We start from the raw sequence: 20,692 nt of genomic DNA on the forward strand, positions 1-20,692 counted from the left end.
CTTTGGATACTGATGCGCCTTTGTCACTATATTCGTATGTGAGTATATACAGTATATCTCCTTTGAACTTAATACAGTTACCTCTCAGGTAATGCAGTAGGCTTGTGTACCCTCTCTTTCCTTGTTTTGTAGACAGACCTGTCATCCTCCTGCTTAGCAGATCCCCCACTGAGCAGACGGATTTGCTTGCGGAGTCCGCCCATGTGAAAGGGGCCTAAAAATGGTTCACAGAGATGTGCTACTGTATATGGCCAAGTATATTATAAGTACCAGCAAATTCTAAAGCATTCAAAGCTTTACTTTATAAAGGAATGTCATTCTCATCCATACTCGTGACTTTTTCACAGTCCTGTCATTTGCATGAGTACAGCATTAAGATTCCTCTTTCTTGGCTAAATTTGGCTGTTGTGGTTGGGTCTTGATGCATATATGAAGGCGTTAGGGGGAAGTCATTGAAACACTGTGATTCTCTGGGATTTTGAAAACTTGCTTCTAATACTTTCCAGACGGTCCATCCTGGCAATTAGTACAGAAGAAGCTTCATCGCACAGGTAAGATGAGATATATTTGTTGGTATAACATTTTGTGCTCACTATTCAATAACATGGAGCATCTTGCCTACACTTGCTCTTCCCAAACCTTCTACAAAGTAGTGTTTAGTAAGTAACCCTTCATGTGGCTTGTCTGATCTCAGCTATGCCTTTTTAAAACCAGCACCCTCGATGGCAGGGGCGGACTGACCATTTGGAAACTCGGGCACTGCCCGAGGGCCCGGAGTCAGTAGGGGGCCCCATGAGATGCCCTGGTACCTTTTTCATAGGCTTTTTTGAGTTTGGCCAAGGACACAGGGGCCCCATGATCCCCTATTGCCCGAGGGCCCCATGAGTTATCAGTCCGCCCCTGCTTGATGGCTACGTTCACACGTGCAGATAGAGGTAAGGAAAACCAGGTGGTTGAGTCACCCAACTGTCCACCTGAACCTGGGCATGCAGTCACATAGGTCTGTACACATACCACGGCTGCCATGCTGTGCTTCGTGCTGCAGCAAAAATTCAACCACATTTCTGGTTAGGACTCATTGCCACAGCTGAATAATGTAGGGCCACATCGCAATTGTGTGCAATGTGATGCATTTACAGGGTTACATCAGGCAGTGAGGAGACAACATAACATCTCCTCACCACCTTTGAAATGCCTTCTGAAGACTGATCAAATGTTGATCACTCATCAGAGAACACATGTGAACAAGCCCTAATTGTAAATACCTGTTTTCCAAACTATCCATTGAAGGAAAATTACTAAGGGTTCTTTCACATGGACATTCTGGTCGTGTTCCGCCCTCACATTTTTCAGGCGGACCCCATCAGAACCTCCATTCTCCTCTATGGAGAGGCTGGTGTAAACAGATGTGTTCATTTACACCTGCTGACATCCGATTCGCCAAAAAGAGACAGATGGGGATTCAATTCCCCTTGCATCTGTTGGATCAGGTTGGATGAAAACGGACAAATGGTCCGTTTTCATCCAACCTCCCATTGAGGAGAGCGAGCAGCTCTGTGTCTGCTCCGCTGCTGCAGAGCAGACACAGAGCTGTCATCCGATTGCTCCGCTGCTGCAGAACAGACACAGAGCTGTCATCCGCTGCTGCAGAGCAGACACAGAGCTGTCATCCGCTTGCTCCGCTGCTTCAGAGCAGACACAGAGCTGTCATCCGATTGCTCCATGGGGATTAGCGGAGAGATCCCCCACTGAGCAAGCGGATCCGCTAAACGGGTCTGCCTTGTGGGATAGGACTCTAAGGCAACTTATCAGCTTCTATATTTAATTTTTAAAGAGTAACTGAGCAAGCTGAAGATAAAAGCTGATTGGTTACTATGCACAGCTGCTCCAGTTTTTAAATAACTAAAATACTTCATCATGAGCAGTTTGTATATGGTATACTGTATAATTTGCCAAAATATTATGCTGATATAATAAACCTACTTTAGGCATGAGAAGTAACACCTGAAATCTGTACGAAATACCCCCTGGGGTAAACATACCACTGCCTGAAATCATCTGGCAATAGATAGTGAATCTCCCTGCACTGCATACACTTATGTTCTTTCTGCATAAATGTTTAGTAGTATATACTGCTTAATAAAGTACATGTACAGCCCATACTTTTTCTTAGAGCATTTACAGTTGTGTTCAAAATAATAGCAGTGTGTTGAAAAAAGTGAATAAAGCACAAAATCCTTCTAATAGCTTTTATTTCCATACACACAAATGCATTGGGAACACTACACATTCTATTCCAAATCAAAACATGAAGAAAAATATATCAAATTTGTGTTGTTCCTCTAAAAAAATTGAAGAAAAGTGAATATTAGACTGTTCAAAAAAATAGCAGTGTTTGTATTCTTCTTTATAAACTCAAACATTCACTATATAAACTGAAAAATGTCTGAAGATTTTGCTTTCCTTTGAATCACTTAACTAATATTTAGTTGTATAGCCACCAGGAGCGGACTGACCATTTGGAAACTCGGGCACTGCCCGAGGGCCTGAGGTCAGTAGGGGGCCCCATGAGATGCTCCTGGTACCTTTTTCATAGGTTTTTTTTGTTTGGGCAAGGAGACAGGGGCCCCATGATCCCCTATTGCCCGGGGGCCCCATGAGTTGTCAGTCCGCCCTTGATAACCACTGTTTCTAAGAACTGCTGTACATCTGTGTTGCATGGAGTCAACCAACTTCTGGCATCTGTGAACAGGTATTCCAGCCCAGGATGATTGGACCACATTCCACAGTTCTTCTCTATTTCTTGGTTTTGCCTCAGAAACTGCATTTTTGATGTCACCCCACAAGTTTTCTATTGGATTAAGATCCGGGGATTGGGCTGGCCACTCCATAACGTCAATCTTGTTGGTCTGGAACCAAGATGTTGCACATTTACTGGTGTGTTTGGGGTCGTTGTCTTGTTGGAACACCCATTTCAAGGGCATTTCCTCTTCAGCAAAAGGCAGCATGACCTCTTCAAGTATTCTGATGTATTCAAACTGATCCATGATCCCTGGTATGCAATAAATAGGTCCAACACCGTAGTATGAGAAACATCCCCATATCATGATGCTTGCACAACCATGCTTCACTGTCTTCACAGTGTACTGTAGGCTTGAATTCAGTGTTTGGGGGTCGTCTGACAAACTGTCTCCGGCCACTAGACCCAAAAAGAACAATCTTACTTTCATCAGTCCACAAAATGTCTCTTTAGGCCAGTCAATGTGCTCTTTGGCAAATTGTAACCTCTTCAGCACGTCTTTTTTTCAACAGTGGGACTTTGCGGGGGCTTCTTGCAGATAGCTTGGCTTCACATAGGTGTCATCTAATTGTAACAGTACTCACAGGTAACTTTAGACATTCTTTGATCTTCCTGGAGCTGATTGTTGGCCATTGCCATTTTGGCTATTCTTCTATCCATTCGAATGGTAGTTTTTCGCTTTCTTCCACGTCTTTCAGGTTTTGGTTGCCATTTTAAAGCATTTGCGATCATTTTAGCTGAGCAGCCTATCAGTTTCTGCACTTCTTTATATGTTTTCCCCTCTCCAAACAACTTTTTAATCAAGGTACGCTGTTCTTCTGAACAATGTCTGGAACGACCCATTTTCCTCAGAATTTCAGAGAGAAATGCACTGTAACCAGCATGTACACCATTTGCTGCCTTCCTTCCTTAAATAAGGGCAATAATTGCCACCTGTTTTTCAAAGAATGAATGACCTCACTAATAGAACTCCACACTGCTATTATTTTGAACATGCCCCTTTCAATTACTGATTCAATTACACAGAATCATCAGCATGCATGTCATGACTGTTGGGTCTCTTGGATTTCTATTACTCTGCTACACCTGCTAGTCAATTATTTGCCATGTAGAAATATCATTTCTACCAAAAACAGTGATTGATCAGGTTAGTGATGTCTGACTGCTATTATTTTGAACAAAAGTGTAAATCAATTTTCATTGATAGTATTTAAATCTGTGCTAGACAGATGAAATGCTCTCAGGGCTGGTTCACACTATAGAAACGCAGTCCAGATGCATTCCGGATGCGTTTTTGCATGTGCGTTTTTGGCGCGTTGCGGTGCATTTGTGATGCATTTTTTACGCGTTCCAGTGCGTTTTTTTATGCATTCCAATTAATTTTTTCCCCTCTCTTTTTCTTCAATTGAAATAGGGACATGTGCGTTCCAGTGCGTTTTTGATGTATTTTTGATGCATTCCAGTGCGTTTTGTATGCATTCCAATTCATTTTTCTCCTCTCTTTTTCTTCAATTGAAATTGGGACATGTGCGTTCCAGTGCGTTTTTGATGTGTTTTTGATGCGTTCCAGTGCGTTTTTTATGCAGTCCAGTTCATTTTTCCCTCTCTCTTTTTCTTCAATTTCATATAGAGACATGTGCATTCCAGTGCTTTTTTGGTGCAGTCCAGTGCAATTTAAATGTGTTTTACTGCGTTCCAGTACAGTTCTGTGCAGCAAAAAATGTAGCCTGCTCTACTTTTTTTCTGCAACTGGAACTGCAAGCACTGATGGGAACTATGCCATTGACAACCATATAAAATCCTCATAAAATAGTGCAGCGCTAAACAGTAAATATAAATCAAACACATGCAAGCAACTATGCCTCAATAAATGAGTGACAAAAAATATGTGTATAAATAAATAAAGTGCTTCAACAAGTGTGACAAATGGTCATAAAATTACCTATAATATGTGCAAAAAATCACACTAAGCATAAGTGAAATTCCTCTCCTATATAAATAATAATATTACCAACCCCCTAATAAACAATGAAAGAACCCATATAATAAGGGTAATAATCATACAACTGATAAGTGCCAAGGTGACCAAACATAAATCACACACAAAAAAATCACACAAAAATATATAAAGTCTCTATCAGTCCATGAACATTTGAAGAATGGTATTTTCAAACTGCAATATATCATGCAATGTGACAATGGTGATGATAACCGTGAACGTGTCAGCACACTTATCCTCAGTGGCTAAATTGCCCCCTCACCTCCCCTCCTTTAGGTGACCCTAAGGACCACTTTGCTTTCAGAATCACTCCTGGATCCTACTCCAATCCTGGTTGGTAGTATTCCACCTGTGGTTCCTCTCTTCAGGTATTACATATGCTACTCCAGACCTCTCAGGAAAGGTATATCTGCCAGATATGTTTCTCACCAAAAACCATGGTGAGAAAGAAAGATCCTCCATAGTGTAGCAGTTAAATGTATAAATCTCCTTTATTAAAAGTAAAAATTGCCCACTCACGTTTAAAACAGCATAAACACACTTTCTAACCACATACCTGGGTGTACTGCATGGGTTTAGGGATATCTGGGTGTCTTTAGATTTCCCTAAACCCATTGAAGCACTTTATGCACTTTTTAGGATTTTGTTGTCACTGTTAAGGTATCAGTTTTGAGTGTTGGCTGCTTTGATTTATAGGCTGAAAGGTTGTCGATAGCCCCTGGCTATTTAGTCTTTTTAGTCCTGTTGAAGGTACGACGCGTCGGGAAGATTGACTTCACCTCAGAAGAGAAAGACATACACACAGTGATAGGTGAAATTAATCTCTCAAGTTTATTAGTGGGAAGAAAATTAATATAACAGAAAAAAGAAAGGTGGGGGGCACAGAGTATCAAAAAGCTGAGTTGTCAGTAATTGATTGGCTGAATACAAAAAGACAACATTGACGTCAATTCTGAAAAGTGATGAGAAGCGGGGTTTCATTTTCCCAACAATAAAGAAGTTTCTAAATTGTTTCTAAAACACTTATCTACTACATACAATAGAATCTCACTAGATACTTGTCAAGGCTATGAACATGACTTTCTCAGGCCTTGAAATCAGTTACAAGTATCCAACAATTATTTTCCCATGGGACAGAAGTATTTGACTTTTAATTATATCATAACAGAAACAGGTGCTGTTAGTATAAAGAAATAATTGGATACTATCTCCATTTCTACCAAGGCTAAGCTAAGATAAAATATATTGGGAGTATAATTCTATAACACATAACTGACACAGCATATTTTCATTAACTCATTCTGGGTATAATACAAAACAATGAATCAACATGTTAGTACAAAATATAGAATGGAGTGGGAGAAAACAAAATGACAGACCTAATAGACATACATTCCCCTTCAATCCCCTCTTAAAATCATTATTTACATATATGATTTTTATTCTCCCTTATACAACATAGTTCTTTTTCTGCTTCTTTCTATATTTGGCTAGATAACTGTGGTACTCTTTAGGTTTTGGGTTCAATGGGGCAGTTTGTTCTTGGATCACTTTTGCATACATAGTCATACCTATACCTTTGTTCATAAGCTTCTTAATGTACGGGAGGATGCATCAAACCACAAAACCTATGGTAATCAATATAATCAGAATAACAATAGCAAGCTGCACTAGTGTCTGTTTCCAGCTAGTGAACCACCCAAAATACTGATCCCAAAAGTTGTCTAAGCTGGAGTTCTTCTTAAACTCTATAGACAAGTCTTCAAGTTTCTTTATGGCTAATGTGACTTTGCCATTTGGTCCTGTGTTGTCTAGAATGTAAGTGCAACAAATGTCTACCATGTCTATGTATTTTGCATGTACCACTCTTCTCAGCTAGAATCATATCTAGGGCTATCCTATTCTGGAATGTCATCTGTGAAATGGCTTCTAATTGTTCAGCAGTTCCCTTTAGGGCATCCCTAGTATAATTAACAAATCTTTGTTGATTGTAATAAATATAATTTATCCATCAATGTTCTTGTTTACGGTAACAATGAGAAATATAGACTTATATCCAGTTGCTGCTTGGTTTTTGGCCTTGAATTTATCTGGAACCCCTCTTGGTACCTCTATGGTATCTATATATACATAGCTAACATCATGTGCAGTATGATACATATTATACATCCAGAGTAAGTGGGAGTTATGGGAACATTGTACACTTTGGCAGTAATTAATAATGAAGGTGACAACCTCAGTATTTGATGAATTATACCACAATATGGTGTGGCCTGAGTCCTGTATTATCACCACTTCACCATGGCTAGGTGCCAACAAAATCAGTATGATCAGGAGAAAATGGCAGAACCATGGTCCACAATTGCGGAAACAGTTCATCTTCTTCAGGGTCAGGGTATTCTACCCCCGTTAGTACCCATTTTCCTTGATTGTCCTGTTCGAGGTCAGGGCTTTCTGCCCCCGTTAGTACCTCCTTTCCTGTTTTCCTTGGGTCTGGTCCTGGGCCTTTCTTGACCAGCTTCGCTCTGGAAGCATGGATCCAGATAGGACTATGTTCAGTGAGAACTGCTGTTTTGGTTACTGCTACAACCGTAGTTTCTGGTCCATAGGCGAAATCCTGCTGTTTCTTGTTTCTCGTCAGCTGTTTCACCACAATACGATCTCCGGCCTGGAACGTGTAGGTATTTTCCTGTAAAAAAAACGGAAACTTGCGGATAATATCGTTCTCTTTTTGTGGGATACATTTCTAGCCATCGGGAAAACACATTTGTGACCACACAAGCTGGTTGTTGTCCTCCCTTTTGGTTTGGGTATGTGTGTAAAGTCAATTTGAAAATGTGTAAAAGGTGTTGTGGGGTAAGGCAGGTGTTGATGCATGGCTTTATTTGGGTTGTTTGGGTTACTCCTGATACATGCGATGCATCTTTTCACATAATCTTGTACTAACTCCGCCATTCCTATGATATAAAAATCTTTTTGGAGTTGTTTTAGGGTTGCCTTCTATCCTATATGCCCTATCCTATGGTATTGTGCAATGTATATCGGGGCATTACACCGTGGGGTGCAAGGTTTCCCCTCTTTGCAGATCAATCCAGTCTTTGGATTCTTCTATAAAATAGGGTAGCACCAGTCATCGAGCTCCTTTGTGAAAACTGACTGCTACAAAGTTGTGATCAATTGGGAATCATCTGGGAAGATGGGGCATAAAGTGGGCATCTGCAGTAAAACAAATTATTACTGAGCTACCTTTTTTGCTTCATAATCTGCTAGAGCGTTACCTTTTGTTATATCATCGTCCCCTTTGGTATGTGCTCTGTAGTGTATGACAGCAGGTTCCTTGGGAAGTGTGAGAACCTTGAGCAAATTGGCTAATAGTTGGGAATGGGCAATCTTTTTCCCATCAGCTCCTATGTAGCCTCTGAGAAACCATAATACACCATGGTCATACACTGTTCCATAGGCATATTAGAATCCGTGTAAATAGTGACAAACTGATCTTTGTACAGTTCACATGCTTTAGTGAAAGCAATCAATTCAGCAGCCTGGGCTGATTGAAAAAGGGATTTGTCATTTGGCCTAGTGCAGGAGCCATCTATGAAAACAACATCAGCATTTGGAATTGGAATCTTTAATAAATCTAGTCTGGGTGAAATATTAGCCTCAATGGATTTGAAGCAGTCATGAGCCTCGGGTCCTAAATCGTTTAACGATCTGAGACCCAACAATGCCTTTAGGATCATTGCTAGACCTGAGTTGTTATACTTGATATGCAACATGGGGTTGCTCATCAAGATAACCTCATATCCGCTGAGTTGTTGGGAGAACATGTGCTGAATGTGTATATTTCTTAGTAAAATAGCTACATTATGTGTAGTGTGCAATATCATGGGGTGTCCTAAGGTGAATAACATAGACATCTCCACAGCCATAACGTAAAATGCCAACACTTTGAGACACACAGGCATGCCTTGGACCTGAACTGGCACCATTTGTGAGAAAAAAACTACAGGGCGAAGTCTGCCTCCGTGCTCTTGGGCGAGTACACCAGCCATGGTCTTACAATTGTCCCTTGCATACACATTTTTACATAATCAGGAAGGTCAAGGCCTGGGGCAGTTACCATTACATTTTTCAAATACACATATGCATCAACCATGTCATCTGACCACTTAACAATTTCTGACATTTCCTGGGTTGTGACTTGTCATAATAGGAACAGTCAGGTATCCACTGGTGGCAGTAACCAATGGCTCCAAGAAAGGAGAGCATGTCTTTCTTGGTTTGTGGGCGGGCAAGTTTCAGGAGAGCCACAGCTCTCTTTGGACTGACTTTCCTTTCCTCCTTTTGTAAGCACAAAACCCAGATATTCAACACTTGTTTTACACCATTGTAGTTTTTTCTTTGACACTTTGTGTCCACCTTCAAAAAGGCATTTCAACAAACTCCCCCCATCCCTCAGGCCGGCCCCCTTAGTGAGACTGCAGAGGCAGATAACATCCGCGTACTGCAGCAGGACTGACCCATAGTCCGGTGTCCACTCCCTCAGAGTGGCCTGGAGAACAGTTGTGTAGATTACCGAAAAATCTACAAAAACCCTGAGGCATTAAACAGAAAACAAAAATGGGCTGTGTCTCTGCATCAACAAAGACGCTAAAAAATGCATTTGCTAAATCAATTACTGAAAAACATTCAGCATCAGACGGTATGGCTGTAAAAAAATGGAACGTCAAACACCAACAGAACAATGTTTTGTAACACAGTCAATGTCCTCTATTTCTAAACATTTAATTATTAACATGTCTCCTACAGTGAGAAATGGATATTGCCACTTTGTGTCTGGTTCTACCTGCCTGTCCGGGACTGAAAATTTTATCTATTCCTGCTTTATTTGCCAAGTCTACTAATAAGGACCCTGATATCTCTTTTAATCCTTCAGCAGAAAAAGGTTTCCTCATTCTGTGTGGAATCAGGAATTCCTTGGGTGGGGGTTCAGGTTTGTCTTCCACAGCGTCCTGGACTGGGACAGGGGATGAGGCTGTGGGTTGGATTTGCTGCTGTGCTGCAATAAAAAATTCACGTCCTCTTTGGAGAAAGAAAGATATATTCTGACAGTACGGAGCTGACAGTATGGAGTGGGCCTAGTGACACATAACCACTTATCACTCTCAACAAAAGATAGACAATAAAAACTTAAATATTGACTCTATTTCAATAACTTTGACCCGTTCACTTACCAATCGGGTTCACTTTTTTTGCATGAACAAATTATCTTATACTGTATGCATTTGATAGTAGAAGCAAAGAAAAGAAAGTTGGTTACCCTCAACAGACTAGTTAAGACTCTGTAATTAACCTAGACCCCGTCTAGGTATTTGAAATGTAGACCCCGTCTACAGAAATCACCTTTCCTTATCTGAGTCTCCCGGAGACTCAATGAAGTATTCCCGGAATACTCCTGTCACAGTTCAGAGATCGAGAGTTAAGTCAGAGCCCACGGACAGCCGGACAGACAGACAGATTTTGTTTATCTTACCGGGTGACCGCAAACGGGTTGACCTCCCGATCTCGGTGGGACCTCCAATTGAAAGGTTGTCGATAGCCCCTGGCTATTTAGTCTTTTTAGTCCTGTTGAAGGTACGACGCGTCGGGAAGATTGACTTCACCTCAGAAGAGAAAGACATACACACAGTGATAGGTGAAATTAATCTCTCAAGTTTATTAGCGGGAAGAAAATTAATATAACATAAAAAAGAAAGGTGGGGGGCACAGAGTATCAAAAAGCTGAGTTGTCAGTAATTGATTGGCTGAATACAAAAAGACAACATTGACGTCAATTCTGAAAAGTGATGAGAAGCGGGGTTTCATTTTCCCAACAATAAAGAAGTTTCTAAATTGTTTCTAAAACACTTATCTACTACATACAATAGAATCTCGCTAGATACTTGTCAAGGCTATGAACATGACTTTCTCAGGCCTTGAAATCAGTTACAAGTATCCAACAATTATTTTCCCATGGGACAGAAGTATTTGACTTTTAATTATATCATAACAGAAACAGGTGCTGTTAGTATAAAGAAATAATTGGATACAATCTCCATTTCTACCAAAGCTAAGCTAAGATAAAATATATTGGGAGTATAATTCTATAACACATAACTGACACAGCATATTTTCATTAACTCATTCTGGGTATAATACAAAACAATGAATCAACATGTTAGTACAAAATATAGAATGGAGTGGGAGAAAACAAAATGACAAACCTAATAGACATACATTCCCCTTCATAGGCACTACTTCCCTTGAGCGCAGGAGGAATTTTTATATATTTGACAACCATATAACCTACTTTCTGTGCATTTTGGATGCAGAAAAAAAGCAACTGAAATGCATATAGTGTGAACTGGCCCTCAGGCTAGGTTCACACCTATGCAGTTTGTGTTTGAGCCATTTCTGCAATACGTTTTGTGTTGCATTTTGCCTTTTTGCACATGCATTTTTGATGCGTTTTGCTTTTTTCTTTCAATTTTTTTTTTCTTGTTGCTAGGCAGATTTAAAATGCAAAACGCATAAAAAAGTGGCAAAAATGCTGCAAAAACGCACTACATGCTTTTCTGCAGCGTTTCCATTGAAGTCTATAGAACCAAAACTTTTTGCATTCAAAAAAGTCCCTAACCCTTTCCAAAAACCGCACTAGGTGAAAACGCAGAGATGTGAATGTGTCCCATAGGAAATTATGTTAAATGGACTGTAGAATGTTTCTGCAAAATGCAAACCGCTGTGGAAAACGCGTAGGTGTGAACCTAGGGTCAGTGAGAGAGGAATGGGAGTGCATCTCCAGTATAATTTGAAGGGATTAGTAAAGTAAACCATATTATGTGAATGTATAGGTTTATTATGTGAAAATTATAAATAAATACATGTATGTAAGTAGTAGGTTAAAGTAGACTTTATAAAAGCCAGTAGTGTCAATGATTGCCCAGAAGAGGGGGATGTGGCCAAGGTAATTCTGAAACACTAGAGATTATTTGTTTTATGTACTTACAGTCATGGCCGAAATTGTTGGCACCCTTGATATTTTTCCTGAAAATCAAGTATTTCACACAAAAAAGGTATTGCATTAACACATGTTTTGCTATACACATGTTTATTCCCTTTGTATGTATTGGAACAAATATAAAACAGAGGCAGAAAAGCAAATATGACATAATGTCACACAAAACCCCAAAAATGGGCTGGACAAAAGTATTGGCACCCTTAACTTAATATTTGGTTGCACACCCTTTGGAAAACATAACTGAAATCAGTCGCTTCCTATAACCATCAATAAGCTTCTGACACCTCTCACCCGGAATTTTGGACCACTCTTCCTTTGCAAACAGCTCCAGGTCTCTCTTATTGGAAGGACACCTTTTCCCAACAGCAATTTTAAGATCTCTCCACAGGTGTTCAATGGGATTTAGATCTGGGCTCATTGCTGGCCACTTCAGAACTCTCCAGCGCTTCTTTGCCATCCATTTCTGAGTGCTTTTTGACGTATGTTTGGGGTCATTGTCCTGCTGGAAGACCCAGGATCTTGGACGCAAACCCAGCTTTCTGACACTGGGCCCTACAGTGCGACCCAAAATCCTTTGGTAATCCTCAGATTTCATGATGCCTTGCACACAGTCAAGGCACCCAGTGCCAGAGGCAGCAAAACAACCCCAAAACATCATTGAACCTCCACCATATTTTACCGTAGGTACTGTGTTTTGTTCTTTGTAGGCCTCATTCCGTTTTCGGTAAACAGTAGAATGATGTGCTTTACCGAAAAGCTCTATCTTGGTCTCATCTGTCCACAAGACGTTTTCCCAGAAGGCTTTTGGCTTACTCAAGTACATTTTGGCAAACTGTAGTCTTGCTTTTTTATGTCTCTGTGTCAGCAGTGGGGTCCTCCTGGGTCTCCTGCCATAGCGTTTCATTTCATTTAAATGTCGACGGATAGTTCGCGCTGACACTGATGCTCCCTGAGCCTGCAGGACAGCTTGAATGTCTTTGGAACATGTTTGGGGCTGCTTATCCACCATCCGGACTATTCTGCGTTGCAATCTTTCATCAATTTTCCTCATCCGTCCACGACCAGGGAGATTAGCTACAGTGCCATGGGTTGCAAACTTCTTGATAATGTTGCGCACTGTGGACAAAGGCAAATCTAGTTCTCTGGAGATGGACTTGTAACCTTGAGATTGTTGATATTTTGCCACAATTTTGGTTCTCAGGTCCTCAGACAGTTCTCGTCTCCTCTTTCTGTTGTCCATGCTTAGTGTGGCACAGACAGACACACAATGCAAAGGTTAAGTGAACGTCTCTCCTTTTTATCTGCTTTCAGGTGTGATTTCTATATTGCCCACACCTGTTACTTGCCCCAGGTGAGTTTACAGGAGCATCACATGCTTGTAACATTCTTATTTATCCGCAGTTGTGAAAGGGTGCCAATACTTTTGTCCAGCCCATTTTTGGAGGTTTGTGTGACATTATGTCGAATTTGCTTTCTTTCCTCCCTTTTTTTGTTTTGTCCCAATACACACAAAGGGAATAAACATGTGTATAGCAAAACATGTGTTAATGCAATACGTTTCGTGAGAAATACATGATTTCCTGGAGAAATATCAAGGGTGCCAACAATTTCGGCCATGACTGTATATAGCACCATCAATTTATGCAGCACATTACATATATACAGTATTGTACATTCACATCAGTCCCTGCCCTCAAGGGGTGTACTAAGTTCCCTAACTCACATTCATACATACACATACTAAGGCCAATTTAAACAGGAGCCAATTAACCTACCAGCATGTCTTTGTAGTGTGGGAGGAAACCGGAGTACCTGGAGGAAACCCATGCTGGCACAGGGAGAACATGCAAACTCCAGGCAGGTGGTGCTGTGGCTGGGATTTGAACCAATGACCCTAGTACTGCCAGGTGGAAGTGCTAACCATTCAGCCACTGTGCTGCCCGTACAATGTAGCTATATTATTATACAGTATAATCCAGACTAAAAGAATAAGCAATAACTTTTAGGGCTTGTTCGCACCAGCTACTGCATTGCAACACAGCTGGATGGACCAGCACAGTGTTGATGCGCCGATACTAGAGCATTGCACTGTTTACTTTTTTAAAACAGACTTTATTGAAATGTCACACAGACATTTCATCGAGTTCTATCAGCTGGCGTGTAGGGAACGCAGAACTTTTTTTCAGCGCACACCACCCACCCGCTTCCACAACACAGTGCCGTGAACTAGCCACACTGGAAACAAGGCAATTTACCTTATAGGTGCAGTGGGACGGTGTTGGACTAGCATCCCAATGCAATCACACCGCACCTGGTGTGAATGGACTCTTTCTGTTGGAAATTCACACTGATGCGGTGCGGTATTTGCAGCGTTTTCTGTGCGAATTGCGCACCGCATCAGAATTGCACCCATGCGAACCTCTGCGGGTGTGTATGTTAAGTTAACAACACCCCGAAAGTGGTCCGCAAAATATGGTGCAATGTGCAGAATCGGATCGCATCAGTGCGAATACCCATGCAATCTGATTCTAGTGCGGACCCAAAAAAGGGTCCTGCATCTTTTGGTACGGTGCGATTAGAGCCATACAAAATGGCTCCAATCGCTCCAATCGTATGTCTCCAATCACACCGCACACAAATCGCATGTGATTTGCACAGGAACACTTTGTTAGTAGAAATAAAAAGAAGATATATAACATTTAATAACTGTGAATTGTCCCCTTAAAGTATTTTTGGGGAGCATCTGATGGTGTATTTGTAAACAAGTGCTGAAGTCAGTAACTGATATGCATCATCTATCTCAGAGGTCCCAATCCCCCCAGGTTGCGGACCAGTAGTGATCCAAGGCCTGTTAGGAACCGGGCCGCACAGCAGGAGGCTTGATCTGTATTAAAGAATTCACATGAGAAAGAGGAGCTTCTGGCGTGCTTTACCGCTCCAACAGCTCTCTGTTCCCAGCTGAGGTAGAGGGCAGGGTCGTGCGAAGAAAAAATATTTTATTAGAAAGATTTAAAAAATGTAAATGAATTAAAAATGTAAAACGTATATACTACATGGGGCTTAATCACATTATGGCACTGACCTCAAGCCTATGGGTCTAACATGGTACAGGTGAATCTCCAATATGTTTCCAGGTGACACAGCATATGAAGTCTTTGTGCTGGCGAGCTGCAAGGTGGGATGGATTCTATAACACAAGCTTTGACACCCTCAGTGGATTATTTTATATTTGAGAGCAAAATGTCGTGGGACACCATGTTCAAAACTTCCTTGAACCTAATTATTTACAAATACACCATCAGATGCACTATACAAATAATTCACTGTGTTGTCACTTTCAGAAAACCCCCCATGAGAAATGCCAGTCAGTGCTAGAGTGCCTACATGTAAACAGGAAGTGACTGTAAAGAGGCTGTAGGACAGGGTGTCACAGATAATTTCATTGTGGGCCACATCAGCATTATGGTTGCCCTCAAAGGGCCGGTTGTATCTGTAAGAGTAGATGTCCAGAGCACCCCACCACCCTTTACATCAGATATCAAGAGTTCCCCACCCTCTTTTACATCACAGTGTACCCCTTTACCTTGTGTTGCTGCTGGGAAGAAGTCAGCTGGTGGAGCCTGCTGAATGCTGAGACCAGGGGAGGTGGAGACGAGGGGGTGCTATGGCTGCAGAGAATTTTAGGAGGACTTCTGTCCTCCTCTCTACAGCTGAGACAGGACAGTGGGCATAAACGAGCTTCTTTGCAGCTGCATGGAGAAGTGCAGGATCTGGAGGAGGAGTTCTGTCCTCCTTTCTGTGCTGACTGCTGAGAAATGTGGAGGAGATGAAGGGGGTGCTGCAGCTGCAGGAGAGGTGCAAGGGCCACATGAAATGGCCTGGTCCTTGTGTTTGACACATGCTATTTTTTTAAAGTTCCATTTTTAATTATGATACACAGTGCTTAAAGTGGAACTTCGCCCTCTCAATCAACATGGACTATTTTTATCCTTAGGCTGCTAGCATTAGAAATAGATAAGAAAATATATGATATATATACTTGTTTTAAACTCTTTTTTTACATTTCTTCCGTTACTTCCTGGTTTCCATGGCTAGGCAAATGATGTCATACATCCCAGGATTCTTCAGGAAGGGAAGGAGGGTTCTCAACTCAGCCTATGCCTGAGCTAAGGGCAGATGGATTCCAGGAAGTAAATGATACATTGATCATCTGCCAAAAATGCCAGGGGGTGCTTTTCTCAGCAAAATAAAGCATGGAGACATGGATGGATGGGGGAGTTTGCCCTGAATATTAACAGATAATTAAATAGCATTTTTGGTTTGTGGTGCTCAGATGCATTGCAGTTCCACTTTAAGTAAACTAAATGTCATTAAGTTAGGGGTGACATCCACTTTTATTTATTTATATTTCAGACTTGTCATTCTAAAGATGTGTGTAGGAAAGTGCTCCCAATTTAACGGCCTCTGCCTAACTATCCTGGCACTACTATCTATAACGATGAACCTTTTCCTCCTCTTCCCCAACCTCGATGGGACTTATCTGAAAAAAGAACAGATCAGCATCAATGCTAGGAGGATGCCAGGCGTGTGGGCTGGTGGATTGATGGTAAGTGGTCGAAAACTGGTCTAGAAAGAAGAACTTAAGGGAAAACTCAACTCTTCTAACAAATATATACATATATTTTTTGATGGTATATTCGCCAAGGATATTTCAGGACTGGAAGGATGCTAAGATTCAGGGTTTCTCTTTGTACAACTCATGGATGAATTGTGTGATTATAGCAGATAGTGTAGTGCAATGTTCTGTTATTTATACAGAGAATAGAATCAGGCAAGAATCTGCTAAGACTTTGCCATGATGGTTGTAAATGTATATAATTGATCTAGAAGGGATTGTCTTTTTTTCAGAGAAAGTGGATTTTCACTATAGATGATGGCACTTGGAGCTTTCATGAACAATTTTAGTAGCCTTGGGCAACAGAAAATTCTCTTCATGCCAGTATAACCCTTACATGGAAGCACTACATGGAAACATTTAAAGTGATATTAAATAAACACTTTAATTTACATTAACCCTTCTCTTTGCATATAGTTGATGACACTATGTTTATTTTAACCACTTCAAGTCCGGACACTTTCACCCCCTTCCTGCCCAGGCCAATTTTCAGCTTTCAGTGCTATCACATTTTGAACGACAATTGCGCAGTCAGGCAACACTGTACCCATATGAATATTTTAGCATTTTTTTTGAGACAGGTAAAACTTTATTTTGGTGGTATTTATTCACCACTGGGATTTTTATCTTTTTGCTATATAAATGAAAAAGTCCAAAAATTTTGAAAAAAGTGTTTTTCTTAAACATTTTTGCAAATAAATATTCTTTCTTCATAAATCTGAAGCCAAAATGTATCCATCTATTTTTTTGTAAAAAAAAAAATAAATTAGTTTATAACCAAAAATTATAATTTTTCAAATTTAGTTTTTTACATTTTTATTTTTTTATATATTATTATTTAAGGGTTTTTGGTATTTTTTTTAACATACTGTCACCCTAGCAGTACAGTGTCACCATAGTGACACTGTTCTATTTGTGGGGGGTGATGAAGATTTTTTTCTCTTTTTTTACACTGATTGCTTTTATACCCATAAAGGCTGTAAAAGCAATCATTTCTCCTTCTCTCTGGCTGCATCTTGCAGCCATTGAGAAATACTGAGAGCTGTGATAGGTCACAGCTTGTCACATGGTACAAGGCTGTTGTGACTAGCCTTGTACCATGTGATCATTCACAGATTTCACAAGTAGTAAGCAATGATGTCAGGACATGACATCTTGTTTACTACTATTCATGTGATCACTGATTGGCCAATCAGTGATCACAAGAATTGGGACCTCACACAGAGGTCCCGTACAGCGATTAGTGTCCTCTGGACGCAGTGGGCATTGATCCCGATACCATGCGCTCCCAGGGAGCATGCACAGGCAGTGAATGTGGGTGACGTTTAGAAATGTCAACCCGCTTTGTCAGTGTTCCCGTCCGGCCATTTGTCTACATGGGCCGGACGGGAAGTGGTTAATAAAAAAAACAAAAATCAAAGTACTTTTTTCCTTAATTGATATGCAGCTGTTATGCGACCCAGCTCTTTTTCTGTCTGTAGGGAAACATCGCGGGAAGAGCTTCTAGTCCTCTGCTACCGGCCACATATCCAAAAAAAAGTATTGCAAAGGAAAATACATAATATCAAACAAACATTTTAAGTCATCATACAAATATCTTTATTATTTTTGTGCAACAACATGGTGTAGGCTATCTAGCGGGACATTCTGCCCATCACAGCCTGTATCATGCCCCTCCAGCCTGTGTCTATTATATGTATGTGCTCAGAGATACAGGGAGGTGATGCCAACATCAATCAACATGTAATATCCCACTCCATTGTATTTATCAGTTTCGTGGGCATGGAGGAGGAGGGAGTGGGCTGTCATTTATCTGAAGTTTACACCCACATGTGTAACTCTATAGTCATGTGGGCTACACAGATAAGAAAAAAAAGAAGGAAATGAACAGCTTAGAAGGGAACTGAAACTGGAGCATGCTCGGTAGATGTGGCAACAGCTAGTCTACACAATCTCAGGCTGCAGTGGGGACACAGACAAGGAGAGAGGGATAGTGAACAGCGGGATCAATCAGTTTTTTGCAGAATACAGAAAATGAATTCCATAGGGTTTGTGTAAGAACAGCATGTACTGACAGTTTTTAGCAATGTGAGTTTAATGGAACTTTAATGATAATATTATTTTCTTAATTCAAGGTGCTCTTAGTGGGTATACAATCCACAGTTGTGAGTTTTAAGGTGAAAAGACTCTCCTGCTTTGGAACTTGCCGTCATGTAAGTTTTTAATGGAATTTTTAAATATAATATTGCTATTGTCCCCATATTACACATATAATTGTTTATTTTAGTCCATTTATTACCACTCCATTTCAGGAAAGTGTTTCCATACATGAGATTCTTAAGCTGGCCATACACTCTTGTTTTAGTTTTTTAGTCAAGCCGGAAGGCTCTGCACAGGGCAGATGGATGGATCTCCTGCTGGTTATACAGTATTCTGACAGCCACTGCTGACAGCTACCAGATTACCCAAACAGTGGCTGCATGTGATTGGCTGAAAATATTCTGTCTGGCAACAGGGTCATCAAGAATCATCTGAAATTTGCATAGTTTATGGCCAGCTTCTAAGCTTATGGTAGGGATAACTCTGCTTGCTGGACATTGAAAATTAATGCTGCTGATCTACATGTTAGCCTTGTGAAGCTCAAGAGCATAGAAACAGACAGAAATGGAGCTGTAAGTGAACTGTGGTGCAGGCCAGAAGAATGCAAACATGTTCCAAATTTCTGCACTGCACCACAACCCACCGAAAGGTTGCATTCTAGTGTGAATAGGACATTTAAAAACAATTGTGCTCTGTGTGCCCATTTGGAGACGTGCCACAGGTTTCCACATGTGTGAACAAACCCTTAATGTGCAATGTTTGTAGGTTTTTTGTAGCAGCTTCTGTAATTTCCAATAGTTTTCATTGTTTTTCCAAGGACGTACAGACATATCCTGAGAACATATGGGATGAAAAGAGCATTATTCCAACCACATACACATCCAAGGACATTATGGTGTAATAGGGAAAAACACAACTATATAATTCCTGAGTATTGCAAAAAATCTGATATATCGGAATCTATCTCCATCATGCTTCATAAAATAAGTTGAGTATATGAGGAGAGTAAACAAACAAACTAGATTATTCACTGCCATGCCCAAGGAAAGGCTACTTTGTTCCAGTTACACCCCGCATGGCTCTGATGGCATACAACAGGTCCTCCTCCTGGACACATAGCTACATAGTTAGGGCTCATGTACACTGCAGCTGATAAACTCACGTTTAGGAGCTGTTCAGCATTTTTTTCAGCAGCCCCTGAACTCACCCTAATGTTTACAGGCATTTGAATTTACAGTCGTTTTTTGAATGCAGAAAACTTGCGTTCAGCAGTCGATTTTATCAGCGTTTCAAACGTAAAATGCAGCTAAACGTGGCAAATCGCGTTTATAAACGTTTGCGTTTTTTTTTAACTCTTCCAGTTCCCGATGCTGTGTAGAGCCTTTTTTCATCATGAAAAATGCATGCAAAGCATTTTCAAGGTACTCCGATGGACAAAACACTGAAAACAGGATGTTCCTACCAAGCTTGTCACACATTGTAATGACCAATTCGCACTTCAGACCTCTCCCACCCTTGGAAACAAAAGATATGTTAATGAACATTCACACCTTAAATTCCTCATAAAGACCCCCTGCCAGGTGGCCTTAATGATTCACTCCACCAGCACATTTCCCACCCTTGGAAACAAAAGAAATGTTAATGAGCAACTCACCCCTAAGCTAATTTCAACACATAATGCTGTCTCTGCTTCTACTCTGTGTATTTCTCTGAAACAGTCTGAAATAGTTAATAATTTACCACTTTTCATTGCATTCTGGGCATTTAGGAGGTTCTCCTGTGCTTATCTTTCAAAACGCTTCTAAACGCAAATGCGCATAAACGCGTTATGCAAACGCGGCTAAATAGATGTTTATTAACCTATGTTTTCCAGCAGTCAGTTTCCATCGTTCAGAAGTGTCCCGTGTACATGGGGCCTAAATGTTAGTGTCCAGTTATATTCTGTGTATCTACGAAAGAATCCAGGACTTTTTTAAAGCAATTCACTGAGCTGTCCAGAACCAACTCTTGAGGGAGTCTATTTCACATTTTCACAGCTCTCATTGTCAAGAAACCTTTCTG

General features: G+C 40.7%; 1 protein-coding gene across 1 annotated transcript in view; it reads left to right on the forward strand.

Annotated features, from left to right (window-relative positions):
• The first annotated feature begins 414 nt into the window (after positions 1-414).
• Positions 415-20,692, forward strand: part of TM4SF19 (transmembrane 4 L six family member 19) — a 31,738-nt gene continuing 11,460 nt past the window's right edge. Inside the window, exons 1-3 of the mRNA XM_089683529.1 lie at positions 415-551; positions 16,270-16,462; positions 18,667-18,744. Coding sequence (XP_089539655.1) covers positions 16,286-16,462; positions 18,667-18,744 — 255 coding nt within the window. The 5' untranslated portion in view covers positions 415-551; positions 16,270-16,285. The remainder of the gene's footprint in view (positions 552-16,269; positions 16,463-18,666; positions 18,745-20,692) is intronic.

The sequence above is a fragment of the Staurois parvus genome, unplaced genomic scaffold (assembly GCF_062004578.1).
Source record: "Staurois parvus isolate SC_StPar_1 unplaced genomic scaffold, SC_StPar_1.0 ptg000312l, whole genome shotgun sequence".
In the NCBI taxonomy this organism is placed as follows: domain Eukaryota; kingdom Metazoa; phylum Chordata; class Amphibia; order Anura; family Ranidae; genus Staurois; species Staurois parvus.